Source organism: Heterodontus francisci, chromosome 30 (genome assembly GCF_036365525.1).
Source record: "Heterodontus francisci isolate sHetFra1 chromosome 30, sHetFra1.hap1, whole genome shotgun sequence".
In the NCBI taxonomy this organism is placed as follows: Eukaryota; Metazoa; Chordata; class Chondrichthyes; order Heterodontiformes; family Heterodontidae; genus Heterodontus; species Heterodontus francisci.
The window spans coordinates 64122862-64150234 of NC_090400.1; the positions used below are offsets into that span (position 1 = coordinate 64122862).

Here is a 27373-nt window from a genome sequence, read left to right on the forward strand (position 1 = left end):
ATGTTTCAGGTCAGTGACCCTTCATCAGAAGGGAATATACAATGGATGGCAGGACCATAGGAAGTACAGAGGGTCAGAGTGACCTTGGTGTACTTGTCCATAGATCACTAAAGGCAGCAGCACAGGTAGATAAGGTGGTTAGGAAGGCATATGGGATACTTGCCTTTATTAACCGGGGCATAGCATATAAGAGCAGGGAGGTTATGATGGAGCTGTATAAAACTCTAGTTAGGCCACAGCTGGAGTACTGTGTATCGTTCTGGTCGCCACACTATAGGAAGGATGTGATTGCATTGAAGAGGGTGCAGAGGAGATTCACCAGGATGTTGCCTGGTCTGGAGCATTTCAGCTCTGAAGAGAGAATGAGGATAGGTTTAGGGTTGTTTTCCTTAGAGCAGAGAAGGCTGAGGGGGACCTGATTGAGGGATACAAAATTATGAGGGGCACAAATAGGTTAGATAGGAAGATACCTTTTCCCTTAGAGGAGGTGTCAACAACCAAGGGGCATAGATTTAAGGTAAAGGGGCAGGAGGTTTGGAGGGGATTTGAGAAAAATATTTTTCACCCAGAGGGTGGTTGGAATCTGGAACACACTGCCTGAAGGGGTGGTAGAGGCAGGTACTCTCACAACATTTAAGAAGTATTTTGATGAGCACTTGAAACGCCATAGCATACAAGGCTACGGGCCAAGTGCTGGAAAATGGGATTAGAATAGATAGATGCTTGATGGCTGACATGGACACGAAGGGCCTGTTTATGTGCTGTATAACTCTCTGATGTCAAAGCAGCCACCACTGGGCAAGTCCTGCTAGCAAAAATGTCAACAGCTTCAAATCTACAGAGTTTGAAAAGGACTCACGCAAGGAAAAAGGCCCAGTCCATGGGTGCACCTCCTTCGCTGTTTTTTACAGCCATCCTAAAGGATGGAGCTCTGTTATTGTTTGCAGTCATTTGCTTAACGTCTTCCCTGGACAAGCACCAAGGCTCAAACGAGCCTGAAAACAATAACCCATAGGGGAACTCCAACACCAACAGGGTGACGAGCTGATATTGGTGCTGAAACCACCCTCCAACCCCACGAAAATAAACCAAAACCCAAAGAAACACAATAGCATCCTGTTGCATTAAGGTCTGTCCCCTGCCAGGTAAGTAATAACCCCAAAGCTTTATTAATCGGCTTATCGGTTTGTCCTGCCACCGACAGAGTTCTGTACACACAACCTCAGATCTCTCTTCGTGCATCCTCTTTAAATTTGTACCATGTCATTTATAATGCTTCTCTTTTTTCCAACCAAACTCACTTCACACTTCTCTGTTAGATTCATGCCACCAGGCATGTGCCCATTTCACCAAGCTCTATGCCCTGCTGAACGTTGTTCACTGGGAATTGACTACATTCGATACACACCAGGAATGTGTGACCTTTGGTTCCATTACACTGACACACTGCAAAATAATTTCATTGAGACGACCTGAGGTTGAGAACAGCGCTGTCGAAGTTCAAGCCGGTCTTTCCTATTTGGTGTGTGCAGTTATTTGATCTCAGCCAGGATGGAGTTGAAAGCCCAAGAAGCGACCATTCAGCCCTTCAGGTCTGTGCTAACTCTTAACTTCAGCAATCGGAGTGGATGGATTGTGTGGCTAGTGATTGTGTGAGGGACGATGTTCCGGGCTGGGGAATCTGTGCGGTAATTAACCGAGCGGGGGTCGCACTTCCAAGATGAGTAAGAGCGGCGCCTGTCCCTCCCCAATCGCCGCAACCGCGGATATTTCCGGGGCAGATTTCGGCGGCGAACGCCGGGCCTGGGAAAGGTTCGTGGCCCGGAACCCCGGTAACTGCCCGGGACAGAGAACACAGGAGCAGCCGTGCCGGAGGGAAAGAGCGTCAACGATGGGGAGGGGAACTATCCCGCACCCCTCAGCATAACACTGATATATCCCGCACCCCTCAGCATAACACTGATATATCCCGCACCCCTCAGCATAACACTGATATATCCCGCACCCCTCACCGTAACACTGATATATCCCGCACCCCTCAGCATAACACTGATATATCCCGCACCCCTCACCGTAACACTGATATATCCCGCACCCCTCAGCATAACACTGATATATCCCGCACCCCTCAGCATAACACTGATATATCCCGCACCCCTCAGCATAACACTGATATATCCCGCACCCCTCACCGTAACACTGATATATCCCGCACCCCTCAGCATAACACTGATATATCCCGCACCCCTCAGCATAACACTGATATATCCCGCACCCCTCAGCATAACACTGATATATCCCGCACCCCTCACCGTAACACTGATATATCCCGCACCCCTCAGCATAACACTGATATATCCCGCACCCCTCAGCATAACTGATATATCCCGCACCCCTCACCGTAACACTGATATATCCCGCACCCCTCAGCATAACACTGATATATCCCGCACCCCTCACCGTAACACTGATATATCCCGCACCCCTCAGCATAACACTGATATATCCCGCACCCCTCACCGTAACACTGATATATCCCGCACCCCTCAGCATAACACTGATATATCCCGCACCCCTCAGCATAACACTGATATATCCCGCACCCCTCAGCGTAACACTGATATATCCCGCACCCCTCAGCATAACACTGATATATCCCGCACCCCTCAGCATAACACTGATATATCCCGCACCCCTCACCGTAACACTGATATATCCTGCACCCCTCAGCATAACACTGATATATCCCGCACCCCTCAGCATAACACTGTATATCCCGCACCCCTCAGCATAACACTGATATATCCCGCACCCCTCAGCATAACACTGATATATCCCGCACCCCTCACCATTACACTGATATATCCCGCACCCCTCAGCATAACACTGATATATCCCGCACCCCTCAGCATAACACTGATATATCCCGCACCCCTCAGCATAACACTGATATATCCCGCACCCCTCAGCGTAACAGATATATCCCGCACCCCTCACCGTAACACTGATATATCCCGCACCCCTCAGCGTAACACTGATATATCCCGCACCACTCAGCGTAACACTGATATATCCCGCACCCCTCAGCGTAACACTGATATATCCCGCACCCCTCAGCGTAACACTGATATATCCCGCACCCCTCAGCATAACACTGATATATCCCGCACCCCTCAGCAGAACACTGATATATCCCGCACCCCTCAGCATAACACTGATATATCCCGCACCCCTCACCGTAACACTGATATATCCCGCACCCCTCAGCATAACACTGATATATCCCGCACCCCTCAGCATAACACTGATATATCCCGCACCCCTCAGCATAACACTGATATATCCCGCACCCCTCAGCGTAACAGATATATCCCGCACCCCTCACCGTAACACTGATATATCCCGCACCCCTCAGCAGAACACTGATATATCCCGCACCCCTCAGCATAACACTGATATATCCCGCACCCCTCAGCGTAACAGATATATCCCGCACCCTTCACCGTAACACTGATATATCCCGCACCCCTCAGCGTAACACTGATATATCCCGCACCCCTCAGCATAACACTGATATATCCCGCACCCCTCACCGTAACACTGATATATCCCGCACCCCTCAGCATAACACTGATATATCCCGCACCGCTCACCGTAACACTGATATATCCCGCACCCCTCAGCATAACACTGATATATCCCGCACCCCTCAGCGTAACAGATATATCCCGCACCCCTCACCGTAACACTGATATATCCCGCACCCCTCAGCATAACACTGATATATCCCGCACCCCTCAGCGTAACAGATATATCCCGCACCCCTCACCGTGACACTGATATATCCCGCACCCCTCACCGTAACACTGATATATCCCGCACCCCTCAGCGTAACACTGATATATCCCGCACCCCTCAGCGTAACACTGATATATCCCGCACCCCTCAGCGTAACACTGATATATCCCGCACCCCTCAGCGTAACACTGATATATCCCGCACCCCTCAGCGTAACACTGATATATCCCGCACCCCTCAGCGTAACACTGATATATCCCGCACCCCTCACCGTAACACTGATATATCCCGCACCCCTCAGCGTAACACAGATATATCCCGCACCCCTCAGCGTAACACTGATATATCCCGCACCCCTCAGCGTAACACTGATATATCCCGCACCCCTCAGCGTAACACTGATATATCCCGCACCCCTCAGCGTAACACTGATATATCCCGCACCCCTCACCGTAACACTGATATATCCCGCACCCCTCAGCATAACACTGATATATCCCGCACCCCTCAGCGTAACACTGATATATCCCGCACCCCTCAGCGTAACACTGATCTCTCCCGCACCCCTCAGCGTAACACTGATATATCCCGCACCCCTCACCGTAACACTGATTATATCCCGCACCCCTCAGCGTAACACTGATATATCCCGCACCCCTCACCGTAACTGATATATCCCGCACCCCTCAGCGTAACTCTGATATATCCCGCACCCCTCACCGTAACACTGATATATCCCGCTCCCCTCACCGTAACACTGATATACCCCGCACGCCTCAGCGTAACACTGATATACCCCGAACCCCTCACCGTAACACTGATATATCCCGCACCCCTCAGCGTAACACTGATATACCCCGAACCCCTCACCTTAACTGATATATCCCGCACCCCTCAGAGTAACTCTGATATATCCCGCACCCCTCACCGTAACACTGATATATCCCGCTCCCCTCACCGTAACACTGATATACCCCGCACGCCTCAGCGTAACACTGATATATCCCGAACCCCTCACTGTAACAGTCTGATATACCCCGCACGCCTCACACTAACACTCTGCTTTATGCCACACCCTCACTGTAACACTATGATATACCCCACACCATTCACTGTAACACTCTGAAATACACCACACCCCTCACTGTCACACTCTGATATCCCCCACACCCCTCACTGTAACACCCTGATATACCCCACACCCCTCACCGTAACACTCTAATATATCCCGCACCCCTCACTGTAACACTCTGATATATCCCGCACCCCTCAGCGTAACACTGATATATCCCGCACCCCTCAGCATAACACTGATATATCCCGCACCCCTCAGCATAACACTGATATATCCCGCACCCCTCACCGTAACACTGATATATCCCGCACCCCTCAGCGTAACACTGATATATCCCGCACCCCTCAGCATAACACTGATATATCCCGCACCCCTCACCGTAACACTGATATATCCCGCACCCCTCAGCATAACACTGATATATCCCGCACCGCTCACCGTAACACTGATATATCCCGCACCCCTCAGCATAACACTGATATATCCCGCACCCCTCAGCGTAACAGATATATCCCGCACCCCTCACCGTAACACTGATATATCCCGCACCCCTCAGCATAACACTGATATATCCCGCACCCCTCACCGTAACACTGATATATCCCGCACCCCTCACCGTGACACTGATATATCCGGCACCCCTCACCGTAACACTGATATATCCCGCACCCCTCAGCGTAACACTGATATATCCCGCACCACTCAGCGTAACACTGATATATCCCGCACCCCTCAGCGTAACACTGATATATCCCGCACCCCTCAGCGTAACACTGATATATCCCGCACCCCTCAGCGTAACACTGATTATATCCCGCACCCCTCAGCATAACACTGATATATCCCGCACCCCTCAGCGTAACACTGATATATCCCGCACCCCTCACCGTAACACTGATATATCCCGCACCCCTCAGCGTAACACAGATATATCCCGCACCCCTCAGCGTAACACTGATATATCCCGCACCCCTCAGCGGAACACTGATATATCCCGCACCACTCAGCCTAACACTGATATATCCCGCACCCCTCACCGTAACACTGATATATCCCGCATCCCTCAGCCGAACACTGATATATCCCGCACCCCCTCACCGTAACACTGATATATCCCGCACCCCTCAGCGTAACTCTGATATATCCCGCACCCCTCACCGTAACACTGATATATCCCGCACCCCTCAGCGTAACACTGATATATCCCGCACCCCTCAGCATCACACTGATATATCCCGCACCCCTCACCGTAACACTGATATATCCCGCACCCCTCAGCATAACACTGATATATCCCGCACCGCTCACCGTAACACTGATATATCCCGCACCCCTCAGCATAACACTGATATATCCCGCACCCCTCAGCGTAACAGATATATCCCGCACCCCTCACCGTAACACTGATATATCCCGCACCCCTCAGCATAACACTGATATATCCCACACCCCTCAGCGTAACAGATATATCCCGCACCCCTCACCGTGACACTGATTATATACCGCACCCCTCACCGTAACACTGATATATCCCGCACCCCTCACCGTGACACTGATATATCCCGCACCCCTCACCGGAACACTGATATATCCCGCACCCCTCACCGTAACACTGATATATCCCGCACCCCTCAGCGTAACACTGATATATCCCGCACCACTCAGCGTAACACTGATATATCCCGCACCCCTCAGCGTAACACTGATATACCCCACATCCCTCACTGTAACACTCTGATATACCCCACACCCCTCACTGCAACACTCTGATATACTCCACACCACTCACTGTAACACTCTGATATATACCACACCCCTCACTGGAACACTCTGATATACCCCACCCCCGTCACTGTAACACTCTGATCTACCCCACACCACTCACTGTAACACTCTGATCTACCCCACACCCCTCAGTGTAACACTCTGATATACCCCACACCCCTCACTGTCACACTCTGATATACCCCACACCCCTCACTGTAACACTCTGATATATCCCACACCCCTCACTGTAACACTCTGATCCACCGCACACCCCTCACTGTAACACTCTGATATATCCCACACCCCTCCTCGTAACACTGATATACCCCACATCCCTCACTGTAACACTCTGATATACCCCACACCCCTCACTGCAACACTCTGATATACCCCACACCACTCACTGTAACACTCTGATATATCCATAACTGTCACTGTAACACTCTGATATCTCCCACACCCCTCACTGTAACACACTGATGTACCCCACATCCCTCACTGTAACACTGATATACCCCACACCCCTCACTGTCACACTCTGATATACCCCACACCCCTCACTGTAACATTCTGATATACCCCACATCCCTCACTGTAACACTCTGTTATAATCCCACACCCCTCACTGTAACACTCTGATATATCGCACACCCCTCCTCTTAACACTGATATACCCACACCCCTCCCTGTAACACTCTGATATACCCCACACATTCACTTTAATTTTCTGATATCACCCACACCCCTCAATGTAACCCTATGTTTCTCCCCCACACACCTCATTGTAACACTCTGATTTTTCCCACACCTGTCACTGTAACACTCTGATAGATAGGAATATCGGAACAGGAGGAGGCCATTCAGCCCATTGAGCCTGCTCCGCCATTCAATACGAACATCTCAGACTATCCCCATATCTTGTTATGTCATGGTATTTAGAAATCTGTCAATCTCTACTTTAAACATACTCAATGACTGAGCTTCCACAGCCCTCTGGGATCGAGAATTCCAAAGATTCACAATCCTGAGTAAAGAAATTTCTTCTCATCTTTGTCCTAAATGGCTTCCCCCTTATTTTGAAATTGTGACCCCTGGTTCTAGACTCCCCAACCAGGGGAAACATCTTACCTGCATCTACCCTGTCCATCCCTTTAAGTATTTTGTAGGTTTCAATGAGATCACCTCTCAATCTTCAAAACTCTACAGAATACAGGCCCAGTTTCCCCAATCTCTCTTCATAGGACAGTCCCGCCATCCCGGGAACAAGTCTGGTGAACCTTAGTCGCACTCCCTCTATGGCAATAATATCCTTCCTAAGGTAAGGGGACCAAAACTGCACACAGTACTCCAGGTGCAGGCTAACCAAGATTCTATACGATTAAAGCAAGACTTCATTACTCTTGGACTCAAATCGTCTTGTGATAAAGGCTAACATACCATTAGTCTTCCTAATTGCTTGCTGCACCTGCATGTTAGCTTTCAGTGACTTATTGACAAGGGCACCCAGGTCCCTTTGTACATCTACACTTTCTAACCTCTTACCATTTAAGAAATACTCTGCACATCTATTCCTTCTACCAAAGTGGATAACCTCACATTTTACCACATTATATTCCACTCACTAAGTATGTCCAAATCCCCTTGAAGCCACTTTGCATCTTCCTCATAACACACATTCCCACCTAGTTTTGTGACATCTGCAAACTTGGAAATATTACATTTGGTCCCCACATCCAAATCATTGATATATTGTGAACAGCTGGGGACCAAGTACCGATCATCACAGCCTGCCAGCGCGAGAATGACCCGTTTATTCTGACTCTCTGCTTTCTGCCTGTTAACCAATCCTGAATCCATGCCACTATATTACCTCCTATCCCATGTGCTTTAATTTTGCTAACCAACCTCCTGTGGGGGACTTTATCAAAAGCCTTCTGAAAATCCAAGTATACTACATCCACCAACTCCCCTTTATCACTTCTGTTAGTAACATCCTCAAAAAAACTCCAACAACTTCGTCAAACATGATATCCCATTCATAAATCCATGTTGACTAAGCCCAATCAGATATTATTCAAGTGTACATTTATCACATCCTTTAGAATAGATTCTAACATTTTGTCTACTACCGATGTAAGGCTAACAGGTCTTTAGTTCCTTGTTTTCTCTCTCCCTCCCTTCTTAAATAGTGGGATGGCATTTGCTACCTTCCAACTTAAAGGAACCGTTCCAGAATCTATAGAATTTTGGAAGATGATCACCAATGCATCCACTATCTCCATAGCTACCTCTTTCAACACACTGGGATGTAGAATATCAGGTCATGGGGACTTATCAACCTTCAGCCCCATTAATTTCTCCAATGCAACCTTCTTACTAATAATTTCCTTCAATTCCTCATTCTCCCTTGTCTCTTGGATCTCTAATTCTGGGAGATTTCTTGTATCTTCCTCAGTGAAGACAAAGTAATCATTTTGCTTCTCTGCCATTTCTCTATTCCCCATTATAAATTCTCCTGACCCTGCCTGTAATGGACCCACATTTGTTTTAGCCAAACGTTTCCTTTTTACCTACCTATAGAAGCTTTTACAATCTGTTTTTATATTTTTTGCTAGCTTACATTCATATTCTGTTCTCCCTTTCTTTATCAGTTTCTTCCTCCTCCTTTGCTGTATTCTAAAATTCTCCCAATCCTCAGGTTTACTACTATTTCTGGCAACTTTATCGGCCATTTCTTTTAATCTTGTACAATCCTTAACTTCCTTTGTTATCCACGGTTGACTGCCTTTACTTTTGGGGTTTTTGTGCCTTGAAGTAATGTACAGTTGCTGTAAACTATGTAATAATTATTTAAAGACTATCTATTGTCTATGTACTGTCATATCTTTTAATGCATTTTCCCAATCCACCTCAGCCAATTTGCCCCTCCTACCTTCATAATTTCTTTTGTTCAAATTTAACACCCTGGCTTCAGATTGAACTACCTCACTTTCAAACATAATGTAAAATTCTATCATATTATGGTCACTCATCCCTAAAGGTTCTTTTACAACAAGATTATTAATTAGCCCTTTCTCATTACATAATACTAGATCTAAAATAGCCTGTTCTCTAGTCGTTTCTTCAACATACTGCTCTAGAAAACCATCCCGAACACACTCCAGAAACTCATCCTCTATAGCATTAGTGCTCATTCAGTTTACCCAGTCTATGTGCAGATAGAAGTCACCCATAACTGCTGTATTACCCATGCTACATGTTTCTCCACACCACCACTACTGTTTGCTGGCCTATAAACAACTCTTACCAATGTTTGTTGCCCCTTGCTGTTTCTTAGTGCACCCAAACAGATTCCACACCTTGTTCTTCTGATCTGAGATCCTGCCTTATTAATGTTCTGATGCCATCCCTTATTATCAGTGCAACACCATCTCCTTTTCCTTTTTGCTTGTCCTTCCTAAATATCGAATATCCTTGAATATTCAGTTCCCAGTCTTGATCACACTGTAGCCACGTTTCTTAATGGCAATTAAATCATACCCATTTACCTCTATTTGTGCCTTTAAATCATCTACCTTGTTATGAATGCTGCGTGCATTCAGATAGAGTGACCTGAACCTTGCCTTCTATACATTATTCTGTGTTCTAAAACTAATTGTTGCTTGCCTTTGTTTCACCTGCCTTCTAATGTTACTTGTTAATTTTCTACCTCCTGTTACCAGCTTTACTTCCTTCCAATTTGAGCCACCCCTCAGGTTCCCATCCCCTTGATAAACTAATTTAAACCCTCCCCAACAGCACTAGCAATTCTCCCTTCGAGGAAATTAGTTCCGGTCCTGTTAAGGTGTAGCCCGTCCATCTTGTACAGGTCCCACCTGCCCCAGAACCGGTCCCAATGCCTCAGAAATTTGATGCCCTCCCTCCTGCACCAATTCTCCAGCCACGTGTTCAATCGATCAATCCTTCTATTCCTATGCTCACTCGCACATGGCACTGGGAGTAATCCTGAGATTATTGCTCTTGAGGTCCTGCTTTTTAATTTCCTTCCTAATTCCCTAAAATCTACTTTCAGGACATCTCTCTTCCTACCAATGTCATTGGTACCAATGTGGACCCCGATCTCTGGCTGCTCACCCTCCCCCAGAAGGATGTCCTGTAGCCGTTCCGTGACATCCTTGGGACCAGGGAGGCAACATACCATCCTGGAGTCACATTTACTGGCGCAGAAACGCCTGTCTGATCCCCTGACTATCGAATCCCTATCACTATTGCTCTTCCACTCTTCTTCTTCCCCTCCTGTGTATCTGTGTACCATGGACTTTGCTGTGGCTGCACTCCCCTGAGGAACCATTGCCCTCACCACAAAATGGAAAACCGATTAACAAGCAAGATAGACTCAGGGGACTCCAGCACTACCTGCTTGGTTCTCTTAGACTGCCTGGCGGTCACCCATTCCCTCTCTGCTTTCATGCTCCTAACCTGCGGTGTGACCACCTCCATAAACGTGCTATCCACGCAGTCTGGTGCCTCACGGATGCACAACAGTGACTCCAGCAGCCGCCCGAGTTCCGAAACCCGGAGCTCAAGCTTCTGCAGCTGGTGACACTTCCTGAAGATGTGTCTGTCTAGCACACTTGGTGCATCCATGACTTCCCATATGCTACAGGATGTGCATTCCACTTGACCAAGCTGACTTGCAATATCGTAACTTTAAAAACTATTTATTACAATTAGGAGTAGAATAACTTACCAGTTACTCATCAAATGGAAAAAGGTAGAAAAAGAAAGGAGCATCTCCCTCACTGAACTCCGTCACGCACCAAACTCCCACTTTACACTCTGTGCACTCAAAGTAGCTCTCAGTCCAGACAAATTTATTTTCTCTCTTAATTTATAGTTCCCCTCCTTACTGAACTCCCTTACTTACCAAACTCCCTTCTTCACACTCTGTGCCCTCCAGCAGCACTCAATGCAGACAAGCAGCACTGCAAGTCCCCTGAATTTATGCTCCCTGTAAACTGCTGTGTCAGCTCTGCTAGAGCTCAGAAACCAGTTTAAGCTGGCTACCTAATTAACTAGCTACAGCTACTCTCAGAGAGCTTGTATATCTGTTTAAAACTGTAAGAAGCCTAACTTTCCTCTTAAAATAAACAGTAATTTTAATTAATTGTTATATGTAAACAGAACAAAAACTGGACTTCAGAGGGATTAACCCTTAAAATTCACTCACTTACCAAACTCCCTTCTTCACACTGTGCCCTCCAGCACCCCTCAGTGCAGACCCACACCCCTCACTGTAACACACTGATATACCTCACTCTACTCACTGTACCAGTAATATATCCCAGACTCTACCATGATCCTCTGAGCGTGAGATGCATGAACAAACTTAACAGTCAAACCACATTTCAGGTATTATGCTCCGAAACAGTGTGATCGATGGTCTTGGTGTTGTTAGTGAGGATATAATCAAAGAATGTAATGTTCTGTTTCTGTATTTGCAGTGAACATCAAGTTCTTGTGAAACATACAGGAGGATGTCATTGTGGGGCTGTCCGCTTTGAAGTGAGGGCCTCTGCAGATTTGCATGTTCTTCACTGAAAGTAGGTGTGAAATAAATTTAGTTTGGTGCAGTGGATGTGTTAACAAATTTAGTAAACACAGCCAGAGCACCAAACCCAGCAGTCGGAAGAACACATGCAATGTGCCACACTCTTGGAAGGATGTGATTGCACTGGAGAGGGTGCAAAGGAGATTCACCAGGATGTTGCTTGGGCTGGAGCATTTCAGCTATGAAGAGAGACTGGATAGGCTCGGGTTGTTTTCCTTAGAGCAGAGAAGGCTGAGTGGGGACCTGATTGAGGTGTACAAAATTATGAGGGGCATAGATCGGGTAGATAGGAAGAAACATTTTCCCCTTAGTGGAGGTGACAATAACCAGGGGGCATAGATTTAACGTAAGGGGCAGGAGATTCACCCAGAGGGTGATTGGAATCTGGAACACACTGCCAGGCAGGAACCCTCATAACATTTAAGAAGTATTTAGATGAGCACTTGAAACGCCATAGCTTACAAGGCAACGGGCCATGTGCTGGAAAATGGGATTAGAATAGATAGGTGCGTGGGCCAAAGGGCCTGTTTCTGTGCTGTATAACTCTATGACTCTATGTTCACTACAGGAAGAGCAGAAATTACGAAATGTAGAAGCAGCAAGCAGGAGCAGAAGTAGGTGCGATGTGGTATAATGTACAGGTGCAGTAGGAATAGGTGTATTAAATACCGGTGCGGTAGGTGCAGGTGCATTTGGTGTGGGCGGTGCAATAAGTGCAGGTGTTATTAGTATATGTACAGGCACAGTTGGTATTGGTGTAATAAATTATGGCTACAGGCATGGTATTTCAAAGTGATTTCTGACAACGCTGGCCCCCCACTGATGTTATCAGGCTGCGCCGCGGTGCGCACATGTGCAGAAGGGCTCCTGCTTTCTGCACTGCGTTCCGGCTGGCTGGTTAGCGCATGCGCCGATGACGTCATCGCGTGACGTGTGCATCTTCGGGACAGTTGTGAAGTAGGGGAGAAAGCAGCTGGATGGGGGATCTGCAGCTGGAGGGAACGGCTGGATGGAGGGGGCCGGAAGCGAGAGGCCATTGAGAGCCGCTCTCTTCGGCCACTCCGCACCTCTCTCCCGCCCCCCCCGCCCCCTCGCTGCTCTCTCTCTGGCCGCTCCGCTCCTCCTCCCCCACCCCCACTGCTCGCTCCCCGGCCGCTCCAGTCCACCACCCCCCTCGGCCTGTTCGCTCGCCCACACCCCGGCCGCTCCGCTCCAACCCCCCCTCCCCGGCCCGCTTGCTCGCTGTCTCACTCCGACCATTGTGTGCTGCCATGTGTTTGTTAGGTTGCCTCCGTGTGATTATTTGAGCAGTGCCATCTTTAGTCCTGGCAGCTGCCTAAACTCGTAGACTGTGACGTTTTAGTGGCACATGCTGCATCACAGCAGCGCCACCTAGTGGTAGAGTTGTCAGCAAATGCAGCCATGGTATTTATGGAGCATCAGTCAGGGCTATTGGATTTAGTATCAGATAACAGGAAGCATTACTTCACTGAGAGGGTGTTTGGAATTTGTAATCAGTTACCAAAGGAGATTGTAGGGGGAAGGAGCTCAAGGCAAAATCTCAGGATGAAAAACACATCAGTGACAGCTGCAGGAGGATAGACTATGTCGACCCGTGAGCTTTTCTCATCTTGTGTTCATATGCTGTATGCAACCACTAGGTGGTGCAGTACTAGTACATGGCAATTGCAGCCTCAGCGACTGAAATGTCACTGTCTGCCAGACATTCAGTTATGATAAACCTGTATAAAACACTGCTACAGCTTCAACTGGAGTATTGTGTCCGGTTCTCGGCATCACACTTGAAGGATGTGAAGGCATTATAGAGGGTGTAGGAAAGATTCACACGAATGGTACCAGGGATGAAGAACTTCAGTTACCTGGATAGGTTGGAGAAGCTGGAGCTGTTTTCCTTGGAGAAGCGAAGAGGAGATTTGATAGAATTGTTCAAAATCATGAGGATTCTGCACAGAGTAGATAGGGAGAAACTGTTCCCATCAGCAGAAGGATCGAGAACCAGAGGGCACCGATATAAAGTAATTGGCAAAAGAAGCAACAGCAACATGAACTTTTTTTTTACATAGTGTGTGATTAGGATCCGGAATGCACTGCCTGAGAGTCTGGTGGAGGCAGTTTCAATCGAGGCCTTCAAAAGAGAATTGGATAATTATCTGAAGAAAAAAAAATTGCAGGGCTGTGGGAAAAGTCAGGGGAGTGGGACTAGGTATTCAAAATCATGAGGGGTCTGGACAGAGTAGATAGAGAGAAACTGTTCCCACTCGTGAAAGGATTGAGAACGAGACGGCACAGATTTGAAGTATTTGGTAAGAGAAACGAAAAAACTTTTTCACACAGCGAGTGGTTAAGGTCTGGAATGTGCTGCCTGAGAATGTGGTGGAGGCAGGTTCAATTGAAGCATTCAAAAGGGAATTAGACAGTTATATGAAAAGGAATAATGTGCAGAGTTATGGGGAGAAGGTGGGGGAATGGAACTGAGTGAATTTCTCTTTCAAAGAGTCAGTGCAGATACGATGGGCCGAATGGCCTCCTCCTGCACTGTAACAATTCTGTGATTCTGTGAGGTGGGTTGCTCTTGCAGAGAGTCGTCATGGACACGACAGCTGAATGGCCTCCTTCTATGCTGTAACCATTCTATGATTCTATGTTGGACAGGAATAATGTGACCTATTTCTCAACCTTTCCTAAGCTCCTGCTACCCAGCTCCCTGACAATCACATCCTCCTTTTCCTGAACCAGTGCTTTCCTCTGGGGTGTGATTGTGTTCTTAAACTAAGGGCGGCACAGTGGCGCAGTGGTTAGCACCGCAGCCTCACAGCTCCAGTGACCCGGGTTTAATTCTGGGTACTGCCTGTGTGGAGTTTGCAAGTTCTCCCTCTGTCTGCGTGGGTTTCCTCCCACATGCCAAAGACTTGCAGGTTGATAGGTAAATTGGCCATTATAAATTGCCCCGAGTATAGGTAGGTGGTAGGGGAATATAGGGACAGGTGAGGATGTGGTAGGAATATGGGATTAGTGTAGTATAAATGGGTGGTTGATGGTCGGCACCGACTCGGTGGGCCGAAGGGCCTGTTTCAGTGCTGTATCTCTAAACTAAACTATCCAGAAATTATCCCCCTCCCTTATGTTTCGGAGTGTCTCTCACCCGCACACCAGCTCAATGACTGAGCTGGAGTGACTGAAGGCAGGGACATTTCCTGCAGATGTGGGAGTCCAGGACAGTCCCGCTGTCCACTAATTCCCACATCGGTCAGTCATAGAGTTATATAGCGTTACACAGCACAGAAACAGGCCCTTCTAGCCCATCGTGTCTGTGCTGGCAATCAAGCACCTATCTATTCTAATCCCATTTTCCAGCACTTGGCCTTGTATGCTGTGGCATTTCAAGTGCTCATCTAAATACTTCTTAAATGTTGTGAGGTTTACTGCCTCTACCACCCCTTCAGGATGTGCGTTCCAGATTCCAACCACCCTCTGGGTGATTTTTTTTCCCTCAAATCCCTTCTAAACCTCCTGCACCTTACCTTAAATCTATGCCCCCTGGTTATTGACACCTCCGCTAAGGGAAAAAGTTTCTTCCTATCTATCCTATCAATGCCCCTCATAATTGTGTATATCTACAGTACATCCTACAGTCCTGACACATAGCCTGTCTTGCCATCTCTTTTCTTAATTATTTATTTGCTTGTTGATAGCCTGAATTAAAATGAGGTAGAAAACTTTTGTTAAGCAAATTACTTAACTGTTTACTCATCCTCGGGTTCCTTCTCCTGTTGGCACTGCTGATGCTGCTTTATCAGAATTCCGAGAATTTGTTTGCTGCAGTGTATCCTGTAGGTGCTGCAGCTGATGTGTAGCAGTGCTGCAGAGTGTCCAAACAAAGTAGGGAGCATAGGCAACAATTTTTAATATGAAGGTGATGGAATTGTAGAACAGATAACTAGCTGGAGTGGGGACGGGAGAATAGAAACTAGGTTTAAAAAAGGATTGGGTGAATATGTTTGGAAAAGAGGAGATATGGCTCCTATTTACAGAATGATGGTAAGGAATCTGAAGAGAAGGGTAATTAGATGGAGTGAATTGTCATCCACCCAAAACACATTACTGTTTGTTCTGGAATTCAGTCCTGCAGGGGGCAGTATCACACTGTTCAGCCAGTTTGTGAAAGACACACAGAATCATGCCTATTGTGTTGTGCCAGACTTGTCTTTGTGTCTAGCTTATCTATCTCTCACTCGTCATTCAGAGCACTTCAGGTGCTGTGAATTACTCTGAAGTGCAGGGGCATTTGCATTCCCTTGACACTACACAGGAGTATTGGCCCAGATTATGTAGAATGGCGGTTATACCCACAATCTGAAACAGAAGCAATAGTGCTACCAACTGAATCAGATTTGATACTGGGCAGATTAAACAGCTTTTGCACCAAGCAATACTGTGATGTGCTGTCACCAAGCTATCACCCCCTTCCCCCCAGCAATACACAATACTTGGCTATATAGAGGCATAGAGTACAAAATCAAGGAACCTATCGCACACCTACATGATGGACGTGCTTTCCAAAATGGGGTTTGGGGAGGGAATCTGCAATTGGATCCAACTGCTCTACACAAACATCAGTAGCGCAGTGTCAATCAACGGGTGGGAATCTGAAAGTTTCCCGATCAAATCTGGAGTCAGACAGGGCTGTCCTCTTTCCCCGGTCTTGTTTGTTTGCTGTATTGAACCCTTTGCTGAGTCTATTAGGAAGGATGCGAGCATAAGAGGGGTGACAATCCCAGGCAGCGGAGGCACTCAGGTCAAAACCTCCCTGTACATGGATGACGTCGCCGTCTTCTGCTCGGATCCGCTGTCCGTGCGCAGACTGATGAGCATCTGCGACCAGTTCGAACTGGCCTCGGGAGCCAAAGTTAACCACGGCAAGAGCGAGGCCATGTTCTTTGGGAACTGGGCTGACCGATCCTTTGTCCCCTTCACCGTCAGGTCAGATTACCTGAAGGTGCTGGGGATATGGTTCGGAAGTGCCGGGGCGTGCACCAAAACATGGGAGGAGCGAGTAGCCAAGGTACGACAAAAGTTGGGCATGTGGGGGCAGCGATCTCTCTCCATTGTGGGTAAGAACCTGGTCATCAGGTGCGAGGCGCTCACGTTGTTGCTCTACGTGGCGCAGGTCTGGCCCATACCCCACTCCTGCGCCGTGGCAGTCACCCGAGCCATTTTCCGCTTCGTCTGGGGATCTAAAATGGACCGGGTCCGGAGGGACACGATGTTCAAATCTCTGGACATGGGCGGGAAAAATGTACCCAACGTGGCCCTCATCCTGATGACCACCTTCGTGTGCGGCTGCATCAAGCTATGTGTAGATCCCCAGTACGCAAACTCCAAGTGTCACTACGTGCTGAGGTTCTATCTGTCCCCGGTGTTGCGAAGGATGGGCCTGGTCACATTGCCGCGGAACGCACCATGCAGTTGGGCGGCGCCGTACCACCTATCCTTCGTGGAGCAGTTTCTGCGGAAAAACACCTTTGACCACCGGTCCATCAGGCAGTGGTCTGCACGGAATGTCCTCAAGGCCCTACGGGAAAAGGAAACGGTGGATCCTGTCGGATGGTTCCCCGAGCAGACCGTCAAAGTCATTTGGCGGAATGCCTCATCACCAGAACTTTCAAACAAGCACCAAGACGTAGCTTGGCTGGTGGTGAGAAGGGCCCTCCCCGTCAGGTCCTTCATGCACACCCGAAGTCTCGCCCCCTCCGCACAGTGCCCCCGCGTTGGCTGTGGTGGGGAAGAGACGGTCGCCCACCTCCTCCTGGAATGTGCCTTTGCAAAGCAGGTGTGGAAAGAGATGCAGTGGTTTTTGTCAAGGTTCATCCCAAGCAGCTCTGTAACACAGGAGTCTGTGCTCTACGGGCTGTTCCCAGGGACGCACACCGAGACAAACATCAACTGCTGCTGGAGGACTATCAATTCGGTGAAAGACGCCCTTTGGTCTGCCCGAAACTTGCTGGTCTTCCAGCGCAAAGAGTTGTCCACCACCGAATGTTGCAGACTGGCACATTCCAAGGTCCAGGACTACGTGCTGAGGGACGCACTAAAGCTTGGGGCAGCCTCAGCAAAGGCTCAATGGGGAAAGACCACAGTGTAAGGTTCCCCCACCAAGCTGGACTGAGGGGCTGGAACCATGGGAAGCCCCTCGAACTGTATCGTTAATATTCTCAATTGCTGTAAATGTAAAACTGTAATTGACATGACAATTGTGAAACGGAAGGGTTGGGAAGAAACTCATGACATTATTGAAAGAAACTGATCTCTTTTGCAATGTTTGTATTTTTTCGTGCTGTTTGGAAACTGTTTGGCAATGTAATTTTTACAGATTTTTATGAATAAAGTATATTTTGGAAATAAAAAAAAAAAAGGAACCTATGTCGTACCCTTTATAAAATACTGGTTAGGCCAGAGTAAATAACAACAGTGGCAGAAGGGTCGGTATCCAGAGGACATAGATTAAGATAATTCGCAAAAAAAGAATAGCTAGCTCATGCACAAGATTCTATGATTCTGATCAATTGCTCTTCTGTCTCAGCTGCAGTATCTGTACAAAGAAACAAATTAAAGCGTTCATCGTTCCAGCCTCCCAGTTCCAACTCTTCAAGGTAGGTCTTGTGTGCAACAAGCTGTAACTGTAACTCCCGTCTATCCTCAAGAACATTGTTACATAGAAACATAGAAAATAGGAGCAGGAGTAGGCCATTCGGCCGTTTGAGCCTGCTCCGCCATTCATTATGATCATGGCTGATCATCCATGAATTGTTTGCGAATATCAACAAATCACCACCTTCCTGCTGCATTAGCCAATCTCTGGTTCTGAGCATTTAACTTGCATGCACAGACACGTGCTAAGGTGTGCAGGGCTACTGCTGTGCTGCGAGATGTGTTTTTGTGTACAAACACTGTGTCCACAGTTGTGACAAAAGCAGTTGGTATTGGAAGATAGATGATTGTTTCAGGTCCTTCATCCCTCAGTGTGAAAGACTCTAGTCTCACACCAGTCCTGCAGGGGAGAGTCTTCTATAGGCACATAAATAGTAAAAAGATGGTAAAAGGAGGAGTGGGGCTGATTAGGGACCTAAAAGGGAATTTACGCATGGAGCCAGGAGGCATGGCTGAGGTACTAAATGAGTACTTTGCATCTGTCTTTACAAGCAAGAAGATGCTGCCCAAGTCATGGTGAAAATGGAGGTGGTTGTGACACTAGATGGGCCAAAAATTGATATAAAGGAAGTATTAGAAAGGCCGGCTGTACTTAAAGTTGATAATTCATCAGGATCGGACGAGATGCTTCCAATGATACTGAGGGAAGTAGTATATATAGATATAGATATATGGGTGGTGTCAGAGGACTGGAGAATTGCAAATGTTACACCCTGTTCAAAAAAGGATGTAAGGATAAGTCCAACTACAGGCCAGTCAGTCTAACCTCAGCGGTGGGAAAGGTTTTAGAAACAATAATTTGGGACAAAATTAACTATCACTTGGACAAATGTGGATTAATTAAGGACTTCCAAAAGGCATTTGATAAAGTGTCACATAACTGGCTTGTCAGCAAAGTTAGAGCCCATGGTAAAAAAAGGACAGTGGCAGCATGGATATAAAATTGGTTGACTGACAGGAAGCAGAGAGTAGTGGTGAACGGTTATTTTTTGGACTGGAGGAAGCTATATAGTGGGGTTCCCCATGGGGTCAATGTTAGGACTCTTGCTTTTCTAGATCGATATTAGTGACCTATTCTTGGGTGCACAGGGCAAAATTTCTAAATTTACAGCTGACACAAAACTTAGAAGTATTGTGAACTGTGAGGAGCATAGTGATAAACTTAAAGAGGACATAGGCTGGTTGAATGGGCAGTCAAGTGGCAGATGAAATTTAATGCAGAGAAGTGTGAAGTGATTTATTTTGGTAGGAAGAACGAGGAGAGGCAATATAAGATAAAGGGTACAATTCTGAAGGGGGTGGTGGAGCAGAGGCACCTGAGTGTATAAGTGCACGAAATCATTGAGGGTGGCAGGGCAAGTTGAGAAAAGTGAGGAATAAAGCATATGGAATCCTGGCTTTATAAAAAGGAGCAGACAGTACAAAAGCAAGGAAGTTATGATAAACCTGTATAAAACACTGGTTCAGCCTCAATTGGAGTATCTGGGCACCACACTTTGGGAAGGATGCTAAGCCATTAGAGAAGGTGCAGAAAAGATTCACGAGTATGGTTCCAAAGATAAGGAACTTCAGGTACGTGGCTAAATTAGAGAAGCCGGGGCTGTCCTCCTTCGAGAAGATTAAGAGGAGATTTGATAGAGGTGTTCAAGAACATGAGGGGTCTGGACAGAGCAGATAGGGAGAAATTGTTCCCATTGGCAGACAGGTTGAGACCCAGAGGACACCGATTTAAGGCAAAAGAAGCAACAGTGATGAAAAAAAACTGTTTTTCACAGCAAGTGGTTGGATTCCGGAATGCTCTGCTTGAGTGTGTGTGGTGGAGGCAGATTCAATCTAGGCCTTCAAAAGAGAATTGCATAATTATCTGAAGGGAAAAAATTTGCAGGGCGATGGGAAAAAGATGGGGGTGCGGCATGGGACTAGGTGAGTTGCTCCCAGAGAAATGGCACGGAAATGACAGACCAAATCATCTCACTTTGTGCTGTACCCATTCTATGAGATTCTAGTGTTACCTATGAATTAATAAATCAGACTCTGAGGATCTCGTTGAGGCTGAATCATATGGCCTTGATTCAGAGCAGATCTTTTCACTTCCAATTCAGTTTCCCCCCCTTATTTGCTGTCAGGTTGTGGCTGATGCTGGCAAAGCTACAATTATTGCCCATTGCTAATTGCCCTGAAGGTGAACCATTACTCTCAGTGGTGAAGGAACAACTTTATATGTACAGTTCAGGATTGTGTTCCCAAGTGCTTCCTATAAATTGTACACACTACAGGCATGGTGCAGTCATTGCATATGGATTCCAGGGGTAAGGAATCTGATTAAGTGGGCTGCTTTGTCCTCAATGGTGATCAGCTTCTCTAGTGCTACTGGGCTGGACCATCCAGATGACTGGTGAGTATTCCATCACACTCTAAACTTGAGTCTTGTAAATGGTAGATTGCACAGGATGGCACAGAAACAGGCCACTCGGCCCAGTCAGTCCATGTCAGCGTTTATGCTCCACTTGAGCCTCCTCCTGTCTTTCCTCATCTATATCTGGGTACTGGTCTCTGGTAAATTGCTGACCAGGCCATTATTCACAAAAGCCTGGCAAGGACCATCAGCAGGGTAGGGAACTGCAGGGATAATCAATCAGCTGTATCTGCCTGCCCCTGTCTTCGCCCAGTGTCCACATAAGCAGACTTCTCATAAGAGGTAACTGGGTCGATCTTAGGAAAAGACCCTGAAAGTGTATAACACCTTATCAGGGTGTCCCAAAGCTCTTCACACCTAGTTGTTTACTTTTTGATGTCTAATCCTGTTGGATTGAAGCCAAACAGCAGCAACCCTGGCTGAATTTCTTCACCCTATTTTAGGGGTGCTGAGACCAGTTGTCAAACCATCATCACTTCCCAGGCTGAGCTCACCTGATTCAGCAAAGACTAGGGTGTGAATGTGGGACCTTATGATCTACATAGTTCAGCTGCTCCCTGTTTTATCAAAAACTAAGGGATTTGTGAACATTTTAAAACAGAAATGTAATGATTGATATTGGCACATGCTGGTCTCAGTGTCAGACACTGAACATTATTACATGGCTTCTGTGATCTATGGAATTGTGTGAATTGCTTGTTTATGTATCTGACAAAGTATCTCAGACAGTTGGCTTAATTGTGTTCCACTTGCCTGCAGTTTCATAGAACATAGAACAGTACAGCACAGTACAGGCCCTTCGGCCCATGATGTTGTGCTGAACCTTTAACCTACTCTAAGATCAAACTAACTACCTACCCTTCATTCTACTATCATCCATGTACCTATCCAAGAGTCGCTTAAATGCCCCTAATGTATCTGCTTCTACTACCACCGCTGGCAGCGCATTCCATGCACCCACCACTCTCTGTGTAAAGAACCTACCTCTGACATCTCCCCGAAACCTTCCTCCAATCACCTTAAAATTATACCCCCTGGTGATAGCCCTTTCCACCCTGGGAAAAAGTCTCTGGCCATCCACTCTGTCTATGCCTCTCATCATCTTGTACCCCTCTATCAAGTCACCTCTCATCATTCTTCGCTCCAATGAGAAAAGCCCTAGCTCCCTCAATCTTTCTTCGTAGGACATGACCTCCAGTCCAGGCAGCATCCTGGTAAATCTCCTCTGCACCCTCTCTAAAGCTTCCACATCCTTCCTATAATGAGGCGACCAGAACTGAACACAATATTCCAAGTGTGGTCGAACCAGGGCCTTATAGAGCTGCAGCATAACCTCGCGGCTCTTAAACTCAATCCCCCTGTTAATGAAAGCCAACACACCATACGCCTTCTTAACAACCCTATCAACTTGGGTGGCAACTTTGAGCGATCTATGGACATGGACCCCAAGATCCCTCTGTTCCTCCACACTGCCAAGAATCCTGTCTTTAAGCCTGTATTCTGCATTCAAATTCGACCTTCCAAAATGAATCACTTCACACTTTTCCAGGTTGAACTCCATCTGCCACTTCTCAGCCCAGCTCTGCATCCTGTCAATGTCCCGTTGCAACCTACAACAGCCTTCCACACTGTCCACAACTCCAGCAACCTTCGTGTCATCGGCAAACTTGCTAACCTAGCCTTCCACTTCCTCATCCAAGTCATTTATAAAAATCACAAAGAGCAGAGGTCCCAGAACAGATCCTTGTGGAACACCACTGGTCACCGAGCTCCATGCTGAATACTTTCCATCTACTACCACCCTCTGTCTTCTATGGGCCAGCCAATTTTGTATCCAGACAGCCAACTTTCCCTGTATCCCATGCCTCCTTACTTTCTGAATGAGCCTACCATGGGGAACCTTATCAAACGCCTTGCTAAAATCCATATACACCACATCCACTGCTCTTCCTTCATCAATGTGTTTTGTCACATCTTCAAAGAATTCAATAAGGCTTGTGAGGCATGACCTGCCCCTCACAAAGCCATGCTGACTGTCTCTAATCAAACCATGCTTTTCCAAATAATCATAAATCCTGTCTCTCAGAATCCTCTCCAATAATTTGCCCACTACCGACGTAAGACTGACTGGTCTATAATTCCTAGGGTTATCCCTATTCCCTTTCTTGAACAAGGGAACAACATTTTCCACCCTCCAATCATCTGGTACTACTCCAGTGGACAGTGAAGACGCAAAGATCATCGCCAAAGGCGCAGCAATCTCTTCCCTTGCTTCCCATAATATCCTTGGGTATATCCCGTCTGGCCCTGGGGACTTATCTGTCCTCATATCATTCAAAATTTCCAGCACATCCTCCCTCTTAACCTCAACCTGTTTGAGCATATCAGCCTGTTCCACGCTGTCCTCACAAACGACCAGGTTCCTCTCACTAGTGAATACTGAAGCAAAGTATTCATTTAGGACCTCCCCTAGCTCCTCCGACTCCAGGCACAAGTTCCCTCCACTATCCCTGATCGGCCCTACCCTCACTCTGGCCATCCTCTTGTTCCTCACATAAGTGTAGAACGCCTTGGGATTTTCCTTAATCCTACCCGCCAAGACTTTTTCATGCCCCCTTCTAGCTCTCCTAAGTGCATTCTTCAGTTCCTTCCTGGCTACCTTGTAACCCTCTAGAGCCCTGTCTGATCCTTGCTTCCTCAACCTTAACCAGAATTTATAACAGAAGTGAAACAGAATGATTAAGATTCAGTCGTTCCTTGTCAGGTCTCACCCACACTTAGGGTGATTTTTTTTTTGCAGGGCGCTGAGAATTTAACTGTTTACACATTCAACACAAAGGTAGCAAAGCATATCTTCTGCAAAACATGTGGAGTACAAAGTTTCTACACCCCTCGCTCCAACCCTGATGGATATGGTAGGGAAAATATATTATGTACATGGGTGTCAATTCCACAGGAACTGATAAATAAAATCTTGCATACAAAATGTTATCAGATACTTTTGAAACTCCAATTAAATTCCATGTATAGAATAGCACTTTTCCATTAAGAATTCCTGTAGGTGCATGAGGTTATCATTGCTACATAAAAGTGACAACATGGAAACAGGCCATTTGGCCCAACCAGTCTTTGTCAGTATTTACCTTCCACACGAGCAAATAGTCCTAGTCATGTTTACCCACCCTGTACCTTTTTCCCTTCATCCACCTCTCTAATCTAACCTTTAAAGCTGACAGTTTCTACTTTGACCACTAACTGTGGAAGTGAATTCCACAGCCTTAAAATTGTGAGACGAAGTTTCTCCTGCCCTCCGCTCTAAAGCTTCAATCTACAGCCCTTTGATCTAGACTCTCAAAAATTAGAAACAGTCTGCTTCTACCCACCTTGCCCCATCTTTTCAAGATTTTAAACAGTTCTATTATATTGGTCGTAACTTGCAATGTTCTACTGATAAAAGCCCCATTTTCAAGCCTTTCTTTGTATTTGTGGAAACTTGATGTGTCACACCTTGTAGATTGACATTGATGGATTTCTTTTGAAACTCTCAGATTTTCATCACTGGTGGTGTTAAGACTTGTCACTAAATCCCTTGAATCAAGTCTCACTCTTGCTTGAGCCCAGGTTTATGCTGGTTCTCAGGTACTGGTGCTGCATTTATGCAACAATTCCTGGCATGACCCACAGTGCATCTTTTGCATTCCTCTTGCCTCTTTTTTAATAGTTGATGCCATTTGTAATGTAGCTCTCTCCTGAACTGACAGCCATTTCTTGTTCACATTTATTGGTTACTTCAGTTGCTGAATCAGCTGTAATTTCCATCTGTAGGCGTGATGGCTCATTGCCTGGATGAAGGTACTGTGAACAGTGTCACAGTGGAACAGTTCAATGGCAAGGACTGGGAGAAGAGCATGAAGGAGCACAAGACCATACGGAATTTGTCTAAGTAATAATTTAAGCTACTTAACATAAGCCTCATTAATGAGAACTGAATGGTGTGAATGTTCAAGCTTCACCCTGATCATAAAACTCCAGTTACTCATGTTCCTATCCTCCTGCTGGGCTTGGCTTCCAAACTTACTGATAAGATGACAGAAGCCCAGAAGATTTGGTGAGGTCACTACAGCTATCAAGATTAAAACAAGATTAAAAACAATCACAGATACAGGGGGTTATGCACACATACATCTTCCCAAAGTGGATAACAAAAGCCAAGCAGTCTAACAAACACAGAGTCGAACTACTTTAAAATGTTGCAAACTTGGACATGTAACAATTGCCAAAATTAAATAAATATGAAAAGCTGAGTCGTTGTGCTGCTTTTTAGTTATCCCTGGTAAACTGGAGGAGTGTTGCTGCTGATGTACAAAGGACATATCTCATTCACATGGTTCTACTTTTGGGTGAAACAGCATTAGAACAAGGATGGTCCATTACTGATGAATTCATAGAGGTAAAGCCGATTTTCTGTTGATGGAAAGTGTGAATGCATGACCCCAGGAAGTTAATGGGTCTTACTATGAAATTGTACGAGGAAAGAAGCTGCCCCATATAATGTCTGGGTGGATCATTTGGCTGCCACATTGTACTGATGAAAGGGTGCGCACATCAGTCAGGGAGATGGCATTGGCAGTTTCATTTCCAAGCACCTTGGCCCTAGTTTTGTTCCAGTATATTTTTCTATTTTCCTGAATCTATGATGATGAAAGGATCAATTTTAATTGAGGTTATTATTAAATCAGTCAACGCTCCACAAAGCCACGATAGTTAAGATTTTTCCTTGTGGCATTACTTGATGTGTTACACATAAATCTTTAAAATGTTTAAAAATCCAATGAAACTACAGGCACCAAAGGGATAACGGTAACCTAACCCAATCTGGGTGGCCTAGGTTAAAATTGCCCCCATGTGTTTGCACCATATTAAAGACAGTGATTATTGGTGCTCTACCAATAGGTGGCCGTACAGTGTAAGTCGCTTGTTGCTGCACATACATTGCAAGTTGCTTTGCCACCTACTCCAGGCAGCATCAGTCCTTCACATCCCCACGGGTCATGGCTGTGTAAATTACAGGTAGAGGTAACTCACCCTATCCAGACTTAGGGAGCAGATTAGTCATGTTAAAAAAGTTGAGAAGACATATCTCAAAAACAAATTGATGCCTATCAATCAATATAATCCATGTAGTTTATTTAGTTCCATCAGGGCTCCGAATCAAACCTCCCATATTAAAAGTCTTTAGCAGCATCTGGCCGCTATTAGCTGAATTTAGTTTCCATTCAGTTCACCACAGGACAGATAATTATTCAGCTACAAAGAAATCAGATCAATTATCCAAAAAAAGTGAGAACATAATCGTAGGACCCCAACAGCTGAAACTCTTGCCATGATTTTAGTTGCCATCACATTTCAATGTAATTCTATGAAAGGTTTGTTAATACATTAAACCAGTCTTGAATAAGATTTCCAGGCAGCAGCATCCTATAAAACTGATCTCCAGGAGCCTGATGGTACACAACAGAAACGGAATTGTCATCACATGTTCACTGTGACATTAAATGGAAAGTGTTTATAAACATGTAACGGGAAATGTAGAGGTAGAGGTGACGGAACCATAGCAGCTGGCTCTGGTGACAGTACATGGCTTTCTGCAAAAAGAAAAAAACAACTATTAATCTACACTGAGAGGAGATCACAGCAATCAGAATAGCCACAACGTCAGCATCAACCACTGCTGGGATTCCCTAACCAGCACTATCATAGTGTGTGAGCCTTGTCCTTGTATTGATGGTGCTCCCAACGCTTCTCAGGTACAGCACGGGGTTAGAAACAGAGTAAAGCTCTCGCTACACTGTCACATCAAACACTCCCAGGACAGGTACAGCACGGGGTTGGCTGTTGCCTAATTGGAGGTGCTGAGTGGTTAACAAGGTTCAGTTGACTGTTGCTGTGTGCAGAGGCTGGAAGCTGTGTGACTGCT

At 46.4% G+C, this 27373-nt stretch overlaps 2 protein-coding genes across 5 annotated transcripts in view; one reads left to right on the forward strand and one right to left on the reverse strand.

Moving 5' to 3' along the window:
• Positions 1-1425: 1425 nt before the first annotated feature.
• Positions 1426-25694, forward strand: cenpv (centromere protein V). Its single transcript, XM_068010869.1, is given in 5 exon segments — positions 1426-1592; positions 12145-12243; positions 18853-18922; positions 24197-24311; positions 25222-25694. Coding segments are annotated over 5 exon segments (447 nt in total). The 5' UTR covers positions 1426-1551; the 3' UTR covers positions 25344-25694.
• An 872-nt stretch (positions 25695-26566) lies between these two features.
• The window catches only part of pigl (phosphatidylinositol glycan anchor biosynthesis, class L), a 181448-nt gene continuing 180641 nt past the window's right edge, over positions 26567-27373 (reverse strand). For all 4 annotated transcript variants that reach the window (XM_068010867.1, XM_068010868.1, XM_068010866.1 and 1 more), the window contains one exon: positions 26567-27041. In XM_068010867.1, the coding sequence (XP_067866968.1) occupies positions 26937-27041 (105 nt within the window). In that variant the 3' untranslated portion in view covers positions 26567-26936. The remainder of the gene's footprint in view (positions 27042-27373) is intronic.